General features: G+C 40.4%; 1 protein-coding gene across 9 annotated transcripts in view; it reads right to left on the bottom strand.

Annotated features, from left to right (window-relative positions):
- The window catches only part of LOC120467775 (uncharacterized), a 58,418-nt gene that overhangs the window by 6,274 nt on the left and 30,701 nt on the right, over positions 1-21,443 (bottom strand). For 5 of the 9 annotated variants that reach the window (XM_039656267.2, XM_039656265.2, XM_039656268.2 and 2 more), the window contains 9 exons: positions 10,726-11,384; positions 9,543-9,767; positions 8,142-8,280; positions 7,666-7,725; positions 5,916-6,196; positions 3,963-4,028; positions 2,502-2,594; positions 2,077-2,158; positions 1,388-1,500 (listed from right to left, as the gene is read on the bottom strand). In XM_039656267.2, the coding sequence (XP_039512201.2) occupies positions 1,388-1,500; positions 2,077-2,158; positions 2,502-2,594; positions 3,963-4,028; positions 5,916-6,196; positions 7,666-7,725; positions 8,142-8,280; positions 9,543-9,767; positions 10,726-11,384 (1,718 nt within the window). The remainder of the gene's footprint in view (positions 1-1,387; positions 1,501-2,076; positions 2,159-2,501; positions 2,595-3,962; positions 4,029-5,915; positions 6,197-7,665; positions 7,726-8,141; positions 8,281-9,542; positions 9,768-10,725; positions 11,385-21,443) is intronic. The other 4 variants (XM_039656271.2, XM_039656269.2, XM_039656273.2 and 1 more) reach the window with 4 other exon arrangements.

Below are 21,443 nucleotides of genomic sequence, written 5' to 3'. Positions count from 1 at the left end.
AGAACCTCATGAATGTATATGGACTTTTAATTTCTACATAACATGAATTGAATGGCAATGAATCCCATGCAGATGGACATGCCCGTTAATCACTAAAATGCATGTATTTTTAATACACATGTGCAATTTTTCAATCATTATAAACTTGTCAGCAAGGGCTAAAACTACAGTCCTGATAAAGTCTTCATCTGACTAAAATAAAATATTCTACACTATAATGTTTCATTAAAGGTAGTTTAATGTTAATTACAGATTTAGTCAAAAGACTCAAATACACATTGTTTTCTCAGTAAACGTATATGGTAAAGTGTATTGGTGTGATCAAAATGTGGATGATGGGTAAAACAACAATGGGCGCAGCGAGTGGTCATGTGACTGGATGGCCATAGGCTGAGGGGCAGGTGACATCATAATCACACAGTACGTTTGGAAACAAACCAGAACCAATGAGAACCCCAATTTAGTCTTTCTGTTGCCTGACATACCAGAGAAACGAAGCATAATCCGTGTGTGTGTCTATATACACACACACACACACACACACACACACACACGTATAATAAGTGACTGTTTTGAGTTTGGAATGAACACAGAAAAAAAACACATGGACTTAAAACAAAAAAAACATGAAAAATAACATTGATCAAAGACATGTTTAAAAGTTTTCTGTACTTACCACTGATATATAATACAGTAATACAGCAAGCTTAAGCTTTTAAAGGAACAGTGTCGTTCTAATCTCTCTTGTGCTTGTGTGCAATATTCCCACTCGGATGAACGAGTTTGAGAATCTGTTCCTCATAAATCTAGAACATGACTTCAGTAGATTTTAATAGTCAAATGGTTTTATACAGTGCTTTTCACAATAGTTTCAAAGCACGATGATCTTAATCTCTTCATGCCTTTTAGTAACATTTCTCAGATTAGAGCTCAACGACAATATATAGTAGTTACACTCTGTGACAATATTAACAAAGCAGCCTAGATTTGCTATATATACATATAGATTTATGTGAGTGACTGTACTTTTTTCACTATATAGCAAATCTGGACTGCTAATACGATGCTGGAGTCACAGACTACTTGATGAACATCATCTTTTATGTTTAATTAATTATTTTGGAAAAACATGAGGGTGCGACAGAGGAAAGATTATTACAAAACAAATCATTTTGAGGTGAATTATTCCTTTAAACACACTACATGCGTACTATAGAGTTACCGTTAGGGTTTGGTTTAGTAACATAACTACGTCGTCTTAAAATAGTGTTAGCGATGTTTTTATTTAAAAATGTCTGAACTAATGTGGAATAAAGCGGCAGGATCACTTTAATCTACACGTTCACTGCAAGGTTTCAGTGTGATCCGGATCTTCCCGCAGTCTCACCTTGACGTTCCCGCCGCCGGGCTCGTGATTGACGTTATCCATCGACGCCACCTTGGACTGAGCTTTGTCCTTAAAGTTCACCTTATGGCTTTCGATCTTGACTTCACCTCCACCTACAGACAATCATCAAACATGCAAACCGATCGCTTAAAACGCTGCGATTATGTCCTTTTCACAAGGTCTAAAACAAGTCTCTGCTGTCCCCAGAGTGTGTGTGTGAAGTTTTAGCTCAAATTTTTTTTATATAGCATGTTAAAATTGTCACTTTTTGAAAAAAGGCAGTTTTTGTGTCCGTCCCTTTAAATTCAAATGAGCTGCTGCTCCCGGCTCAGGGGGCGGAGCTACAAGAGCTTGTGTGATTTTACCTCACACACACACACACACACACACTCATGAATTTATGTAGCTGATGTGGAGTTATCTTATAGTCTTTGATTAACATATTCTGTCATGATGATAATCTATAAATCACATTCCTGGGGGCGGGGTTTATGCAAATTCTAGGTTTGTTGTAGCCCTTAAACATTTCTTTAAAAGCAAATACCTTCCTTTGCTTTGAACTTTGAGAATTGTAACTTTGCAGATGTTGTTTATGCTCAAACAGCAACATTACACACTCACTAAAGCTAATCAACAGCCGTTTAAAGCAAGCTCGAGGAGGAACTAACGTGGTTTCGCTCTCTTCATACCTGGTTTATGTTTGATGTTGCTCTTGGATCCACACTTGGAGGTCACTTTACTCAAGTCAACCTTCTTGGTGAGAATCTGGACCTGTGGAGAAACAGACTCGTCTGATCCGACCAGAGAAGCTGCTCAGGGCCCAAATAAAGAGACATGCAGAGCTGAAACACCAGCTGACGATGACGAACACCAAACAATGAGCTGATCTCCAAACTCTCGAGCGAATACAAGTGAGATCTCAGAGAGCAAACGCAGCAGATTATGAACAAACGTCAGGAATCCAAACCTCTGCCGTCACCGTGATTGGCTCATAATGTTGTTTTGGATTTGGGATAATCAGCGTTCCTCCCGCTCTTATTTGTTCATAAGCGAAGAAAGCGCCTGATTGGACAGAATGATGGGTGACTACACCGCATGCAGTATCGTTACTTACGTTCCCTCCACCAGGAATATGTTTGATATTGTCCTTGGAGCCCAAGCGGGAAGTCACGTGACTGTAGTCCACTTTTTTGGAGACTATCTGAACCTATAAGAGAGCACGGCGGGCCGGGAGGGGCGGGACACCAGGGAGGAGCAGGTTAGAGAGGACAGACAACAGAGGACACCACAAGCAGAAGCAACTACACCCCATTAATGCAGTGCGCCTCGACAGTCTTAGTGTGAACGTTAGCCCCGTTAACTGAACATGGAGATGAGCAATGAACACTGGGATGCAGGGATACTCAAATCCTCCACCCTCACCAAACGAGAACATCTTTGAATGGCATATAACAATACTCCCATTATCATCATCCATCAATCCGCAAACACTCACAATAGCAGCGAGTGCCTCATTGATCGTCTATTGTAGACAATCCTGACTACAGTGAGAGTCTGGCACATTACAATTATTGCTGTTTACTGCACATTTTAAGACTGAATAAGTATTATTATTATTATTATCATAATCATCAGTATCTATTATTTGATTTACTGGCCGGAAACAGAGAATTTGAGGATCCCTGATGTGATGTAGAGCATTTATGAATGACAAACACTAATAAAATATAATATTTAGAAAAAAAACAAATGATCTCCAGAAGGAAAGATGGAAAGATGAGTGTGTTTTTAACCCTCCGATGGTCTTCAAAAAAAAGTCTTCGGGGTCTATTGGACCCCAGACAATAAGATCTAATTTTGTAACACAATAATATATATTTTTTTAACAAATATAATTTTACTCTGTTTATTAATGTTTTTACTCAACATTTGTGTAGTTTTTGGAGGATTTGTGATTTTTTATTTATTTCTATAAATAAATAAATAAATATTTATTTAACGGCTGATAACAAGATCAGATTATATATTAATTCAACATTACAAACCGAAAATATAAATTATTAATCCATTACAATATTTTAATATTTATATAAAATATACTAAATTCTTTAAAAGTTTAATACTAAAATATTATATAAAATAATAATTATGTGTGTATATATATTTAATAATTATTAATTATATACTTTTTCCTAATTAAAAAAGATAGTTATTATAACAATTAAAACACTATAAAATATTATAATATAATATAATACTTCAATATAAAATAATATATTAATTAGTAATTTATATATATATATTATTTTATTGAATATACAATAAATATTATATTTTATTATTTATAATAAATATATTGAAACAAACATACACACAGAAAAAAATAAATAAAAATAATAACAATAGGGTTTCAGCACTTTGTGCTTGAACCCCTAATACACACACACACACACACACACACACTTCCTAAAGCTACTGTAGAGTGTTGTTGAGCAGAGAATGTGAGTTTGGAAGGACTGAGAGAGACAGTGAGAGGCGTGAGTGTGTGTGTGATGGGCTGATGGGTTGAACTCACTTTGCCCTGGCTGGTCTCTTTGGAGAGCGAGGTGTGTGTGTCCGTCCTGCTCTGAGACACTGTGACCTGCAGATACACCGCTCCAGTCACTCACATGTGTGGAAACGGCTCTATCACACTCATCTACGGCCTACATCCTACTGTAATCGCAAGTCAAAACACTGCAGGATCAGGAGGAGCAGACGGGAACCGGGCGGGTTACTGACAGTCCCGTTAGACACACTGCGGACATGCGGGTGAAACATCATCATGCTGCTTTACAACCGCGGCGCGATACTCTACGACTACTGTGGTGACGAGTGTTAGCGAGTCACAGAGAGAGCTCAGCCAGGAGAAAGACCAGGATCAACAACAAACACGGTGGGAGAGATGCGATACCAGAAGGTGAAGCGATGACATCAGCAGGACGTGAGTGAGCAAGAATGATTATGAAGACTGGAGCTCAATATACACACTCGTCATCTGCACATCTGCTGATCAGGACGTCTGTGTCCAGAACCAAAGGAAGTGACTCAACAGGCAGCGTTTGGGCATTTAGAGACCGCAATACCCTTTAGATTATATTCACAAACTCATTTAGGGATGTGGGCAGTGAACGAAGCATCTAGTAAATATTTAAGTACATTTCAATATATTTTTTTTACGTTTACGTTTATAAAAATATACAAATAAAATATCTAGAATATTTATTATATATAATATATTCAATTATTAGATATAGATATAGTGTTTTAATATTTATATGAAATATACTCAACCATATTTTAATATCATTATATTAATATTAATGGTGATGTGTTTCTGCCTCTGGACGCTGCCTGTAATTGTCATGAATAAGGCAGTTCAGATCAGCAAACTGAGGATGACCGCGGTGAAGAGAAACCTCTCAAACTGGCTCGTGTCCATAAGAATAATCCCCTTATTAATACCTCATTTGTCCCCGACTCTTGATATTACTAGTTTTTTTGGACAATGTTGATTGTTGTTGTACTTACTTGTATTGGAGTATAATGTAAATACATTGGTATATGAACATGGTAATTATACAGTACTCTGAGATATATAAATACATTTCAAGATACCACAGTGTTACTGACGGATAATAAAATATAAATAATAATGTACAGTATGGGTGTAACAATATATCGTGTCACAACACATCACAAAACAAAATGCAACAATATGTATTATGTATAGTTTACCCACAATACGGAAAATGAAATGTTGAAAATTTCAAGTTTTAGTGTCGGTCCTAAATTAAACTACTATATATAATGTTGAATATAATGTATAATAATGGGAATATTTGTGGGTCCTGATGAAGGCAGATATCCAGTGGCCGACATTATTATAAATATATCTAGTCAGTGATAGAGATCATCATCATATTCATCTACAATAATCTGTGTTTCATCTTCAGAATCATGAGTATTGGTATTCATTGTCTGTGCTTCGGGTTTCAGCTCCAAGTTTTTACCTATAACTGATATAATGGTCTTCTATATGGATTGTGATAGCGGTTTATTGGAAATATATAATGTAACTAAAATTCTACATTTATTTGGGAAATATACATAAAGCAAATGTATGTTAACTGATCCAAATGGTAGACTTTTTTCCACCGACTTGAGCTTTTACGAAGGATACTTGATGTATTAGATGTACAAGAGGCAGAATTGTAATCTTAATTATTTATGGATTTCAATGTTTTGATTGACTGTATTCCCCTTGTTTTAGAAATATTATCATTTCAATAAATTGACTACTTATTTACAGCCACAATGTAAAACCAAATCTAGCATTTAAATCATCATCAGTGCATTTCTTGTTCAAGTTTTATCATGTGTCGTGGAGTAATCCCGAATCGTGATCTGTGTCGGTATCGCTACACCCCTGCTGTACGAATCAGACTGGGCTAAACTGGTCCAGGATGAAGAGTGTGTGTGTTCTGACCTTCCCTCCTCCGGGCTGGTGTTTGATGTTGTCTGTGGATCCGATCTTGGAGCGGATGTTTCTGATGTCGGGCGCGGGTGTGGAGGCGGAGCTGGGTCGGGGGGCGCCGCTGGGTCGAGTCGTGGTGCCGGTGGCCGTGGCGCTGGGTCGGGCGGCGCGGGGAACCAGCGGCTTCTTCTCGGCTGTGGTGCTGCTGGGAACGGGGGTTTTGGTGGGTCGAGGGCGACTGGTGGTGCTGGGGGCTTTGAGCGGTGCGGGTTTAGAGCGGGCAGCATCTGAAACTAAAGATATGAAGTCAGTTAAACGCTGGGATACACTACATCACCTCAGATTAGCGACCCTCTCTTGAATCCAGCACTGAGTCAGTTCACCTGCAGTTCCTCCACTGGCCACTAGAGAGACTCACTCCCATAGACCCGCATGTTAAAATGCCCAACTTTACAGCAGAATTAAACATGTTTACAGTCTGGAGTTAAAAGTGGTTTCGGTCTATATCGCTAATGTTGCTCTTCATGACGACTGTGGGGGGGCATTTTTATTATAACTCATCCATCTAAATTATATTAAGCATTGAAGTTCTGAATAATTAAGGGCGTGGCCACTTGAGTGACAGGTGGATTTCCGCTGATGTCACTGCTGTGTGTTAGCGTCACGTCTCCTCAGCTCAGCTAATCCGCCTCGGCACATGTTCGTTTATTCGGGAGTGACACTGCCAAGATGGCGATACGGGTGACGTCACGGACACTACACTCATAATTATTTTACAGTCTGTGGTAAAAACTCATGTTTGGGGATGGAGTTCAACTTTAAACACACAGAAAGTTAAGAGAAGAACTTGTCCTGTCAGTCTTTATAACGGGTGTGCATAAGTGAGCACTAGATCCTGTTTCTGAGCGATATCTGAATGTTCAGTTTTGAAGCTTTAAACCTTGTTTTATGCGTCAGATTAAAATAATCTCTTGCCGCGCTGCGTTCGGCTCAAAGCTCTGTGTGTGTGTGTGTGTGTGTGTGTGTGCGGGATTATCCCAAACTCATTCCTGATGCCCAATTCACTCGTACATTTTAAAGAGATTGTTCATGGATTTTAGTGTGTGTTTTCAGCGTAGCATCTCTGCATCTTTTACCTGTTAATGGTTACACTAATACTTTAAGCCGCTATCTTGAATATTCTTAAGATTTTAATATTCCCACACATGCACTTCTAGTCAAAAGCTTGCTATAAAAGTCTCTTCTGCTCTGATCAAAAATACAGCAAAAATTGTGAAATATTATTCCATTGTTAATCATCTGTTTTCTATGTGAATATACAGTAAAGTGTAATTTATTCCTGAATTTATCATCATTACTCCAGTCTTCAGAGTCACATGATCCTCCAGAAATCACTCTAATATGAGGATCTGATGATCAACAAACAATTATGATTATTAAAATGGAGATACATTTTATTTTCAGGATTTTTTTTACAAGAAAGTTAAAAAGAAAAGTATTTATTTGAAATGTAATATTTTTTAGCATCATAAATGCATTTACGGTCACTTTTTGATCAGTTTAATGTATGCTTGATGAGTAAAAGTATTAATTATTTCTTAAGTATTAAAGTACTATTAAAAGTATTAATTATTTATCTTCTTAAATGCTTAATTTCCCCAAACTTTTGAAAGGTAGTTTATCACAGTTTCATCAAAAACATTATGCAGCAAAAGCGTTTTGATCAGACATGATGTTCTGGGTGGTTCTGCGTTTGCGGTACCTGTAGGTTTCAGTGTGCTTGGTTTCTTCTCGTCTCCTGCTTTGCTCTCCGTCTTTGCAGCTAAAATAGAAATGCATCGTGAATACTCCTAGCATTTCTTAAATCAGCACAAAATGCAGTGCCTCATCTTTAAATATATCATATATGTGACCCTGGACCACAAAACTAGTTTTTTTTTAAATTGAGATTTATGGTTGAGATGCAACTATTTGAACATCTGGAATCTGAGGGTGCAAAAAAATCCAAACATTGAGAAAATCTCCTTTAAAGTTGTGCATTAATGTTCGCGATATTGCTGCATACACTCACAAAAATACATGTTTTACATGTAGGAAATGTACAAAATATCTTGATTTTTGACTTAATATTCTAATGTTTTTTGGCATAAAAGAAAAATGGATAATTTTGAGCCATGCAATGTATTCTGGGCTAGAGCCACAAGTATACCCGTGTGACCCGTGACTGGTTGGACTGACCCGGGCGTCGTGCTGCAGGAGCGCTGGCTACGGTGCGCGGCGTGGTCGCGGTGCGTGTCGCGGGCGCAGGTTTGTCAGTCGCGGGTCGAGCCGGAGCGGCAGTGGCTTTTGGCACAAGTGGGCGCTTCTCTGTGGCCGTCTGTTGGAGGAAAAAAAAACATCTTATGATGGGAAAGGTGCATTTCAGAAGATTCACTCAAATAATTTCTCACAGTGGATGTTCAGTAGTAAACAACCCAGAGAAGTTTCATTCAAATATATTTAGCTATTTTTGCTCTTCCTCTGAGAATCTAGTAATAAATACCAACTTAAAACAGCAACAAAAAACTCTTTTCTAATTGTGGATTCAGTCATATTTCTTAATAAATACCCTCGTGAGGAGAATCCAGCGTTTAATGTGTGTTTAATCCGCTGTAACACACACACCATGTGTGCGTTGATAAGTGGACAGCATTGCTGAGTATTTCCTCCTTAAAACTGCAGTGAACCAAAGACAGTCTCAAAAACACGCTTTGGTGTTTCTGACGTCACAAACCACCTTGTAACCAATCAGATCAACGTGTGATCGCCACTCTTAGGGAGGGAGTGAGTGGAGGCGGGGCTCATTTGCATATTCATAGAACCGCGCATACTAAATGAGGCAAAGGTGTCGAGTTACATTCAAGATATTTTAAGCCTATTTTAAGGAATAAACATTTAAATATGTAATTTTGGTGATGAAAGATGAGTTTAAAGGGGGGGAAATTATTGACTACAGGGGACTACACGTGTTTTAATCATGATGGTTAATGATTTTACATTTGCTGATTGTTACTCTAGTGCCCTGATTGTACATATTAATATTCCTTAATTTCACTAGTCAAATACTGATTTTAGGAAGGAAGTAGTGATGTTAACAAACGGCCACTAGAGGGAACACTTGAACTGAATATTCTTCATATTTATCAAGAACAACGGCCGAGTGTGTCACACCCAAAAACATAATCTAACAATAATCCACCCAACAGTTCAAAACTTAGGGGTCAGTAAGATTAATGAAAATATATATTTATCAAGGATGCATTTAATTGATCAAAAGTGACAGTGAAGTCATTTCTAATGTTACAAAAGATTCTATTTCAATTAAAAGCTGAACTTAATTGAACTTTCTATTCAGAAAGAGTGAATAAATTCTGATAATATTTCACATTTTTTCCTGCATTTTTGATCAAATAAATGCAGCCTCGGTGAGAAAGAAGAAAACTGATGTGAAAAAAAAAACCTGTACAATGCAAACTAAAATAAAGATGAAGTGGTCAAGCATGAAAGCCCACACAAACACATCATCCGTGCCGAGAGGAGAGCCGGACTGAGCCGCTTGACCTTTTGGACGTGGTCTCGGTCACATGATTCGAGACTCACCTTGGGCTTGACCTCTCTGGCCGCGGTGCTGGTCGCGGTGGAGGGTCGTGTGGATGCCGTAGCTGGTCGTTTGGTGGGCGGGGCCAGGGCGGGGGCTTTGGGCACTGGGGCTCTTTTGCTGAGGGGAGCGGGTGCGCTGGAGGTCAAGGTCGGGCGTTTGGGGGCGGTGGAGGTCGAGCTGGGTCTGGGCTTGGTAGAACTGGGTTTGATTGACCCTGTGACAGGCTGCATGGATGGACAGCAAACCCAGCGGATGGACGGCAAATGAACAAAAAATAGAATAAGGATAAATGATAACGGCAGCGGTAATGATAAATGCAGAGCAGGCTGACTAAAGATCAAATTTTACATCAGGGAACATTGAGGTCACTTCAGAATTAAAAACAACATCTGATCATTTACTAGTCGTCCAAGATGTTTATGCGTCTCTTTCTTCAGTCGAAAACAAATTATGGTTTTTGAGGAACCATATAGTGTCTTCAATGGGGTCCAACAGGTCGAAGGTCAGATGTGAGTTTCAGTGTCTCGACACGATCCAGCCGAAGAACAAGAGTCTGATCAAGACAAACTATCCGCCATTTTATAAACAAATCAATACTTTTTAACCCCAAATGCTTTTCTTGTGTTCCGGTTCAAAATGTAAGAAGGCAAATGTAGAGTACGGTGAAAAACACCATCTCAGCTTCTCCTCCAACGTCAAAACTGTTGTTTTACCTTCTTTATTTAGTTGTAAATGGCGTTTGACTTGGTCTTCGCACGTTCAGTACATCCGACTGCTTGACCTTTCAACCTGATTACGTAATGCGTGGACCATCACAGAGACCAGCATTAGTGGTTAAAAAGTATATGAATGTTTCTTTTTATTTAGTAATTTTTGAAGCTGCACTGAAACTTGGACCCCATTGACGTCATTCTGAAATGTTTACTTTCTAATTATTATTTTTTTGAGTGAAGAAAGAAAGTCATGGATGACGTGGGGAGAGTAAATAATCAGCAAGTTTTAATTGTTAAGTGACCTCCTCCTTTAGCTTGGTCATATAGGGATGAGATGATGATCTCCAACCCTACAGGAGAGATGAATGAATTTGGTTTTGGCATTAAGAAGCTTTGAGGACATGAACTTATTAGCAGAAGCAACAGCCGTCAGTGGAGGATGACGAGACAACAGGAAGTTTCCACAAACCTTGGTCTTCTTCTCGCCACTGGTCAAGTCTCGTCCGTTGGTGACCGCAGGCTTGGCCGCTGAGGGTTTCGCTGCTGGTTTTTTGGCTTTCTCCTCCTTCTCAGCTTTGGCAGGTTTCTTGTCCGCTGGCTCATTCGTTTCCACTTTGTCCTTTTCTGTCTTCTGTTCTTCCTTCTCCTTCACATGTTCCTCTTTCTCCTTCTCTTCTTTCTGGTCTGATTTGTTCTCTTCGGTTTTCACCACATCCGTCTTGATCTCAGTCTTTTCCACCGGATCCACCTTCTCTTTCTCAATCTTTGGAGAAGACTCAATCTTTTCTGCAGTCTCTTTTTTGTCTGTAGTCTTCTCAACCTTCTCGGCCTCATCTTTAGTCGTTTTTTCCAACTTGTCAATGCTCTCAACTTTCACTGGCGTCTCAACTTTGGGAACCGTTTCCTCTTTGCCTGTTTTCTCTGACTTGTCCAAGTCTTTGTTTTTGTCCACTTGAGTGTCTGTCTTCTCTTCTTTGGTTGTCTGTTTGTCTGTGTGTCCAGTTTTGTCTTTCTCCTCCACAGTTTCCCTCTTCTGATCTTGGTCAATCTGGCTGAAGACACCAAAGTCATCAAACTTCTGGACATTGTCCATTTTGTTCACCTCCGGCTTGTTCTTATCAGCGTTTCCTGGCAGAAAAACATGAGAAAAGATTTAAAGATTCAACTACAAACATAAAGCATACAACAATTCATACAAGTCATTTGTTGTTCTTTAATCCAAATGAAAGTCAAACAAAAGACATTGTGAAACATTTCTGGCCTTTTCAACACTTTCGCTGATAAAATAGTAGAGAAAGAACTTGATTAGACAGAAAAATGGATCATTAAACTCAAGAAACCTTAAAAATGAAAGCTTCTTTAATTTAATGGGTCATGAGGAATCAAATTTGCTTTGATCTTTTGAAATTAACATAAAAGGTCTCTGTACCATTGAAACATCCCATAAGTTTCACAGCTTAAATCGCCCGCCTCATTAGAAACTAAGCATTTAACGAAGCTCCAAAAAGAGCGTGATATTGCGGGATCCGTGACATCACATGGGCAAAAACATTTGCATACGGCTTCCTCTAGAGTAAGACATATAGTTACACATCGTGGCACCACAGGCCCCGCCCACTGCCGTCATTCATTTTTTCAAGTGAAACTCAAGGAACATATTGATCATTCACCATGTCAGGACCCCTTTAAGCACAAATTTTGTACTGAATTTGAGCCACAGCTAGAAATCATGTTCAGCAGTAAATTTATTCAATAAATATTATTCTCAAATGCAATTCCCAGTATAATCTGCATACGCTGGATGGATATGTGCAAAGTGAAGAGAAAAAGTGACCCGAGCCCATTCTGAGGTTCAGGTATAAATAATGTGAGCACATAAAACCTCCTTTTCATTTCGTTTACTTTTAGGTCATGATACTTGTTACACTATGACTGAAGAATGAATTGAATTAATTAATAAATGGAATGAACATTGAGTTGAGTGTGAATTATTTTATTAAGCGAGATTCAAGAGTGATACAAGAGACAAGAAATAAGCAGCGATGTAGGAAAATAAATTTGACGTCAGAACCCTGCCATCGACCAATCAGAATCAAGTCTCCCAGAAAGCCGTGTGATAAATGAGAGCTAGACGAGCGGATGAGGCCGAGAGCTGTAACATGTCCAGTAGTGTGTCCGGTCATATATCTTACAGGCGGCTCGTGAAAAAGGCAACTCGTCTCTTTGGGAATCAACATGTCCTGGTGTTCTGGAGCTCACAACTACACAAAAACTGCAAATATAGTGGGATGAGGGATCACTGACAGCATCAGAGTCAAATCAATAAATAAACTTTCATTTGCATATTTATTTCACATTTTGCATTGAAAATGCAGTGAGCGTGAAATAAACATCATTGATATTCCAGCAGCATTGTAAGCTGTTTCCCAGCGCGCAGGAATACTGCATCGTGTATTAAAGTTAATCCGTCACCGCAGCGGTGGATTGCAGATATTGTAAGAAACTCTTGCATTAAGCGGATGAATCTCCACATGGCTCAGGTGCTTTATAATAACACCAGTTTCACAATGACACGTCAAAGCAGACGAGAAAACGCTGAGAGCGGAACAACAGCAGCTCAACATGATGAACACAACATCAGTGTGTGTGTGACGGGGAATGCCTACAGAAAGAAAGAGACAGGACCAGTTGCACACATTACCTTCAGAGTTTCCGGCTAGATAGAAACATACTGGATTTTTCACAATGCTTCTGATTTACTTTTGCATAAATGATGCAACATTTCTCTGAGCACTTCCTGGTCACTTTAGACCTTTTTTGGCCAACTTTCTGGCAAACAGCTGATAATTTTGTATTAAAAGCTCAAATTATGAAATAAAGTGGGATCTGTGACGCATTCCATACAATACAGACCCCAGTGCATGAACCCACAAACACCCCGCCTTAATAACTGCAACTCAAACAGAACACTACACTCAGAAGAAAAGGTTCTATCAGCGCTACGTATTTGGAACCCCTAAAAGGTTCTATACACACTTAAAAAAAGGGTTCTGCGTTCTATATAGAACCTTGGGGTTCCATACTTGGCCAAGAGAACCTTTTACCAAAAAAAAAAAAAAAGGTTCTATATAGAACCATTTTGGAGTTCCATATATGAAGCGGGGGATGGAACCATTTCTGGTTCTAAATAGAACCATTTCTCCTAAGAGTGTAAGACCTTCCATTGATCTCAAGCACATCTTGCGAGTGATTTTATGTGGCATTGTTCGCTTCCCCTTCGGTACAGTGCATTTACACTACCAGCGAGAACACAACTAACAGACGGATACAACTAGACGATTGACACACTCTCACTGTGAATTACTAATGAGCGTTCAGCGTTGTAGATAGCTGGATCTCACTAAAGTGGGGCACGTTGAGGACAGTTTCTGACCCCAGTTGGCTGAGAGGCAGGTTTCATACATTACTAACACAGAGCGTGTAATGAGCATGCGTTCAGTAGTGGCGAGATGGTGCCGCACACACACACACACACACACACACACACACAACGGAGACACTATGAACCACCTACAGCACTTCTGCTCCCGCTAACACACACAAACACCAACAGAACGCAAGAAATTCACATATATCCAGAAGAATCGAGCATGCTTTCCAGTGTCTTCATTTCTAAGAATGATTATGGGATGCATCTCAAACCTTTCATAAATCATCCTCTTTAATCGCAAAGCAAGTAACATTGCATTGAAGGCATACTTGATTACATTTGATCAATTATTGCTTTCCCTGGGAATCGAACCCATGACCTTGGCGTTGCCAGTGCGATACATGAAATCCCATGATCATGCTAATTACGTATCAAAATCAAGGCCAGATTACAAACTGATTGCTGGTTCGCCATCACCTACCCTCAAGAGTCTCAGCAAACGTGTGGGTTTTGTCCGCGGCGCTGTTGCATGTCCCATTAAGGCCACGTGTTGTCACCGGCACGGGGAGGATGACCCCTTGATCCTCCAGCAGGTCCTCCAGAGGCGAGCGGAGGAAGCTGCTTTGGTCTCCGCGAGCGGGGAACGAGGGGAAATGGAGTCCGCCGTCGTTTCGTAGGTCGTCTCGTGTGGCTCCAGCCGATAGAGTCGGCGGCGGCTGATCATCGGACACGGTGAGGGAGCGTTTGATTCGCCGAGGTCCTCCGACGGGAGACGGCAACTCGTCGAGGACACCTCCTCCGGGGTATTTATCCGGGAGCTGGAGGCTGGCCGGCACAGAGAGATGCGAACACTCGGACATGGCTCGTCTCATCGCCTTCCGCTGTCGTTCGGCTCGTCCCATCACACAAGGCTCAAGGTCTCCTTCTTCCTCGCTGTCCTCAGCGTTCATCAACTCGTCTCTGCTCGCGAGGTAGCTGTCGTTCACCACGCCGATAACACAATAGTTGGGAGGCTCCAGAGCCGGTTGCGAGGGTTCGAGCGGCGACGGAAACGCTTCACGACCTGCAGGTGAATCCAAAAGGATTGTTCTGCTGTTTTGGTCGGTCACGCATTGCAACGAAGCCACAAATTTCCCAGGAGACGCAGCCGACGAGGACGACGGGCTCTCCAGACTGTCTCCGGTGCTGCCGAACGACACGCTGGCCGGAACGCCTCCTCGTCCGGGGACGCTGAGGTCCGACGGGGACTCGTAGAAGCACAGCTTGTCCTCATCCGTCATCCCCGCGGCCCGATGACCGCCTCCGAAACCCGCCGGCGCCCCGAGCTCTTCGCGCTTCCAGTCCCAACCCGGAGGAGACGCGGACGGGACTTTGCAAAGCTCACTGTACTCGGAGAACGGAGGGGCCGGCTGCTGGTTGGAGAGAGAGGACATGCTTTAGTTGCCCTAGCTCTGCTTTAGTGTTTAATGTGTGTCAGTGAGAGGGATGGATGTGTAACGTAACCTCTGTCGGTGCTGTTGCTTCTGCAGGCGGCAGCAGACTAACCAGCACTGAGATCCTCTCTCTCTCTCCCTCTCTCTCTCTCTCTGTGTGCTTTTGCCATGGCAGGAGTCACATGCTTTCTAATGTGGCTGTTCATTCGCTACCCAAAATCAACCCCTCCTCCTCCTCCTCTCTGCCTCGCTCGTTTTCTCCACGTTGTCCTCTCTGCGTCCATCTTTTCCTCCCTCCTCCTCCTCCTCACTACTATCATCCCTGAGGCTTCACGCATGACAAATGAGCAATCATTTGCACTCCAGATTTCAGAGAGTGTGGAGATCTATCGGACCTCTTTGAGGAAGTCTTTGTGGGTCCTGCAATCAGCTTATCAGATGTGTGCATGGATGCGTCTACTATTATTGTTCTACAACATTCTCGCACATGTCATCTTTATGTGTAGTCTGCAGCTCATAACTAAACAAAGGCTGCAGATACAGTGGGATCAGTAACTGCAATGATCGACTACATAATTGAGTCAAATCAATAAAGTGTCTTAGACAGCCGGCTGGAGGATCGCAGGCATGTGGTCTTCGAATCTGAATCCCTACAGCGCCACTTGAGTGTCACTGTCTAAATCTGATGCATGTCTGAGTGTGACATCATCAGAGAAGAGGAATAAACATAACTTGAACAATGCCAGATGAGCAGAAAACTGTTTTGCAGCTTGCATAAAACACTACAGGTAATAATATGAACTTATAATAAATATAAAAATAAATCTATGTGATTCATTTATTCTAATTACTACTACTACTAATAATAATAATAACATGATGCATTACTAAATATATTATTATTTAGAATGATTAATAAATTATTCATAGAATTGCATTAAATAAATAAATAAACCAATATATGGTAATACACAAAATGTACCCAATGTTCTGTGATTAAAACTAATATGTACAGATATTTAACCCAGAGAATTCCTGTAGAGTGGAGAAGAGACGGACACTCTTCCACAAAGTCGTCACTCTGGCCTATGTGCTTCAACACACAGTCAAAGTTAGTTTTGTCTTGCTAGTATGCTAATCTAATTCAGACTAAAACACTGAGACGCTTTGTAAGCACACCGTCACCACGAGTGTCCGTCAGCATCAAAGCGTTACATAAGCGACATCATTTCCTCCATCAGCAACTGTTGCTTCAGGAGAACATACTGTACATCCCAGCGAACACCAGGCCGTGACCCGCGGATGAACCATTACGCTGCGCTGAGGATCACGACTCTCAGATTTAGGGTCAAAAATCATATTCAACAGCGAAAAATCATGCTACTCTTCATGAAACTTCCACCCAAAGCGCTATAGAAATAAATGTGACTTGACTAATAAAAAAAGAGGGGTGTGCAACGATTAATCACATCCAAAATAAAAGTTTGCGTGTACTGTGTATAATTATTTTGTATATATAAATACACACACATGCATGTATATGTAATTAGTGTAAACATTTTAAGCACAAAGAACACATTTTTCTTACATATATCCATGCATGTGTGTGTGCATTTATATATGCAAAATATTTATACACTGTAAACACAAACTTTTATTTTGTATTCCTCACTGCACAGCCCTAATAAACATGTTTAGTCACAGGATAATTTCCATTCTCTCTGAGAGTATTCTCGCCATGCATTTCTCTGACTAGCGAATCAGAGCTTGCACAGTTCACGAGCGCGAGGTCTACCGTCCGTCCGTCCGTCCACCGAGCGAGTCGAATCAATGCTGTGTCCCCGTGCGAGTGGCTGTCCGGGCCGTCAGGGACCGAGACACCAGGGATGATCTCATCTGACCCATCAGACCCACCGGCCCCGTTACATAAGCCGAGCTGAAAGACGCCGCCTGTCTGTTATTGTACTCGCACTGAACCACAAGGATACGGCATTGTGCGGTAAATCTGCCATGAATAATGTCTGAAAAAAACACAAAACTGTTTTGTACTCCCGCTAAAAGAGGTCCTGACAGGAGAACTCAAATTTGCCTTGATCTTTTGACGTTTTTTACGTCTTTGTACCATTAAAGTTTCACAGCTTAAACCATATTTATGTCTCAAACCTAAAGAACGGTGCTTTTGGCACAGGGTTAGTAGATTAGGTCGCCGTTAAACCGGCTTAAAGTCCCCCTGTGGTGAAAACCAAGCTTTTAAATGTTGTTTGTGTGTGTATGTGGTGTGTTTAATCCGCTTTAACACACACCAGCTGAGTATTTCCTCCTTAAAACTGCAGTGAACCAAAGACCACCTTGTAACCAATCAGATCAACGTGTGATTGCCAACCAGTGGATCTCTGAGTGAGTGGAGGTGGGGCTCATTTGCATATTCAAAGAACCGCACATACTAAATGAGGCAAGGGTGTCGAGTTACATCAAGATATTTTAAGAAGTTTTTCCAAGGAAAAAACATCCAAATGTCATTTTGGTGATGAAAGATGAGTTTTAAGGGATAAAATATTGACTACAGGGGGACTTTAGTGTAAATCTCAACATTTACTAATACATTATTACAATCAAAAGTTGTCTGTTTATATTAGGCAATTCAATGTGAACATTAGTAAAGGTTAATGATTTGGTCTTCAAAATTGTTATGCTCATTTTAAGTTAATGCATTAAATAACGTTAACAAATGAGACCTTTTTTGTACATTATGAACAACAGGTAAAGAGAAAAAAACCGTGCTGCCCGTTTAAACAAAGCCAATGTATAGAAACGAAGGCCAGGATCGTCCACGAGAAAACTGAGCCGACACACACCCTGACCTACATGTGTGTGCATCTCTAGGCTGACCTGAATGTTGGCTTATGTAGCGTAAGGCTCGAAGCGACTTTTGCAACATACTGATGGAAAGGTCACAGATTGAACACAGATTGAAGCGGACAACTGAAACGCAAATAAACACAAGCGTGGCGTTTGCTGAAGCATGCACACTTTAATTACACGACAACATTTCCCTCCTAGTGACTGAAGTTAGGAATCCAAAACTTGTAGAAGCAGCAGAAACGGGGATATAAAAAGAACGAACAACGAGCTGCATTCCTAAAACATTTATCAATGTCACAATGAAGAACAAAAAAACACCACACAGGTGGCCAAAAACAAGATGAAGTCGGGAGGCAGCGAGAACACAAAGCCAGATAACTCGGCTGAGACCGCCGTCTACCCAGATGCTATTTTTAGCACACCAGCCCTCCCCCCTCCTAAGAGCCAACATCGTTTCCTTGGTAGCCCTGATTCCGAAGGTCTCCTAAGCAACCGCCTCCCGTTGCCATGGCAACATGAGCCTTGTCAACGAAGGAGCAGGTGAGGGACCACATGTCCAAAAATATAGAAATATAATAGTGGAATTAAGTGGAAAAGCTACAGGTTCAGTTTTGTTTTTTTTGTTGTTGTTTATTCTATTATACATAATGTGATTATGTAATAATTTAAATTAAAGTTAACAATCAGCCCAAAACATTTACATTCCATCACTAAACAGAAGAACATGCCTTGCCGTCAGAGTTAAGAATTCATTAAAACTCATCTTTGATCACCAAATGTTTTTACTAGGAAAAAAAATGTATTTATGCCTTACATTCGAGTTAAATACAATATCTCGAATGTAACTCGACACCCTCGCCTCATTTAGTATGCGCGGTTTTATGAATATGCAAATTAGCCCCGCCTCCACTCCCTCCCTCAGAGTGACGATCACACGTTGATCTGATTGGTTACAAGGTGGTTTGTGACGTCAGAAACACCAAAGCGTGTTTTTGAGACTGTCTTTGGTTCACTGCAGTTTTAAGGAGGAAATACTCAGCCATGCTGTCCACTTATCAACACACACACGGTGTGTGTGTTAAAGCGGATTAAACACACCACACACACACATAAACAACATTAAACACTGGATTCTCTCCACAGGGGGACTTTAATGTTTTTAAATGTTACTAGTTTCGGAATGTTCAGTCATCATTAGAATTAACAGCGTTTGAAGAATGTCAAAACAGAATGTTTGCGTAACCAAGATCAGCCACTTTCCCGCCCGGCGACCTAATCTACCAACCCTGTGCCGAAATCACCGTTCTTTAGGTTTGAGACTTGAACAGCTTTACACTCATTCCTCTGGCCAAGCAAACACACATCCTGCTCTTTCCCTGCCAACAGCCACGATGAAGTCAACTCACACACACTGCTTAAAAATAACCTGCGGGTGACGTTCAATAGTTCATCTGAATGGGAGACAGATCAATTCAAACATTTTTTGGCATCAAGCGTCATTCAACCTGAGCTGAGCTCAATCCAGTCGCTCAACGCTGCTATTAATATTCTGACGAGAAACTGTTTATGGTCACTCCTGAGAGAAACTCAATTGCTAAGATCTGTGTGGACCGTCTGAAGGCTTGATCTGTTTCATGGTTTGGGGAAAAAAAGTCTCTTCTGCTCATCAAGGCTTCCTTTTTTTTCAAGAATACAGCAGAAAATGTGAAATATTAGTGCAATTTAAAAATAGCTGTTTTCTATGAGAATTTTTGATACAAATATATTTTGTGTTCTCTGACACTTTTGAATTAAACGTATTTTGCCGACCTCAAACTTTTGAATCATTATTTCTGTTCCAAATATTTTCAATTATCTCAAATGTTGAGTATAATAAAAGTTTATAGAATATGAAGCAATAAAAAAGCAAATCACCTTTTGAAAGTTACTTGGCGCTTCAAAAAACAATCGTATCGAATCGATTGCATCGTTACACCAGTAGGTGGCGACAAGTGACTGTTAAATTAATTTCTCTTTGAATCATTCATTCAAGAGATTCGTTCAAAAACGCTGATTCATTCAGTAATGAAACAAGAGAAGACTTTATGAGTGAGTCATGAATCACCCACTCAAACTATTTGTTTAAACGAAAGACTGCAACAATTTTGTCAGAACCTCTAGTAAACTACATGTTATTTTGTGTAGAATCGTGATTCTGTTTGAAACAAAACCATGATTCTCAATTCATCTCAATTCTCTACTTCTAGGAGCCAAATCTGAAGCCGCATCACATGTGTCCTTCACAGAAATCCCAGAATGCATTGCAAAAACTACTCGGAAGATCTGAGAGAGTGAAATGTGTGAGCACAGTGAGCGCCGCTGCTTCAGTTGTGCTGTAATGCTTCATGTCAGCTGGGAATCCAGATTTTCAGCATCTATTAGATCACATTAGCTGGATTTCTGACTGTGTGTAAAGCCAGTTTCCTGCATCAGTGAGCAGACGATCACAGCCGGTCTCTTTTCTCCAACCGCCTGCCAAAGCACGAGCTACAGCAACTGTTGCACAAACCTGCCTTATTTACATATCTGCATAATTAAGACATTTGTGAAGATATGGAGGAATAGTATCAGTGCACACCGTGACTATAAGCCTCTGATTGAGCAAGTCACGTGGCATGCAACACTTGTGCCCACTTTCTCAGCATCTGTCCTTGTTACTATGGAAACATCAGCTTCTTTTCCAGTCGCCGTGGCAACGAGACAGGCTCCACGCCCTCCCTGGAGGCAGTCTGTGTTTACGACAGTCGATGCATTGACCTTTAGCGCTCCATCATTCGGCTGGTCTCAAACACTCCGGTTATCATAACCTTCCACTGTACCAATACATTTGATTTCAGTGACGCACATACACAGAACAACGATTGGCTAAATGTTCATTTCCTGGTAAAATGACGTCCACTTAGCAAGTGTACCAAGAACTGAGACATTCGTTTCAGTAAGAATAGACATTTGTGCCCTCAGCGGTTATATACATCCTGAGTGACAAAATCCACTAATCTCTCATGACTCCAACTTACAAATAATGTTCAATAGTTTGGAGCCACATATATATTTTATATATATAAATGTATACTTTTATTTTTCAAGAAAGTATTAAATTGATCAAAATGTGAACTGTTTTCAACATTGATAATAATCAGTCAGCTAATCAGCATATAATAATGATTTGTGAAGGATCATGTGACACTGAAGACTGGAGTAATGATGCTGAACATTCAGCTTTGATCACAGGAATAAATTACACTTTACTGTATATATTCACACAGAAACATAACATAATAGGTATAATAGGTCCCCTTTAAAATGTTTCTTTAATCTGATGATTCAAAGTGATTCAATGACTCACTCATAAATATTCATTTCTTGATGAATCAGCATTTCTGAACGAATCTCTTGAATGAATGATTCATTGACATCACTTGT

This window comes from Pimephales promelas, chromosome 22 (genome assembly GCF_988280905.1).
Source record: "Pimephales promelas chromosome 22, fPimPro1.hap1.1, whole genome shotgun sequence".
Taxonomy (NCBI): Eukaryota; Metazoa; Chordata; class Actinopteri; order Cypriniformes; family Leuciscidae; genus Pimephales; species Pimephales promelas.
The sequence above is the reverse complement of the archived record's forward strand: the minus strand, read 5'-3'. Positions and strand labels throughout refer to the sequence as shown.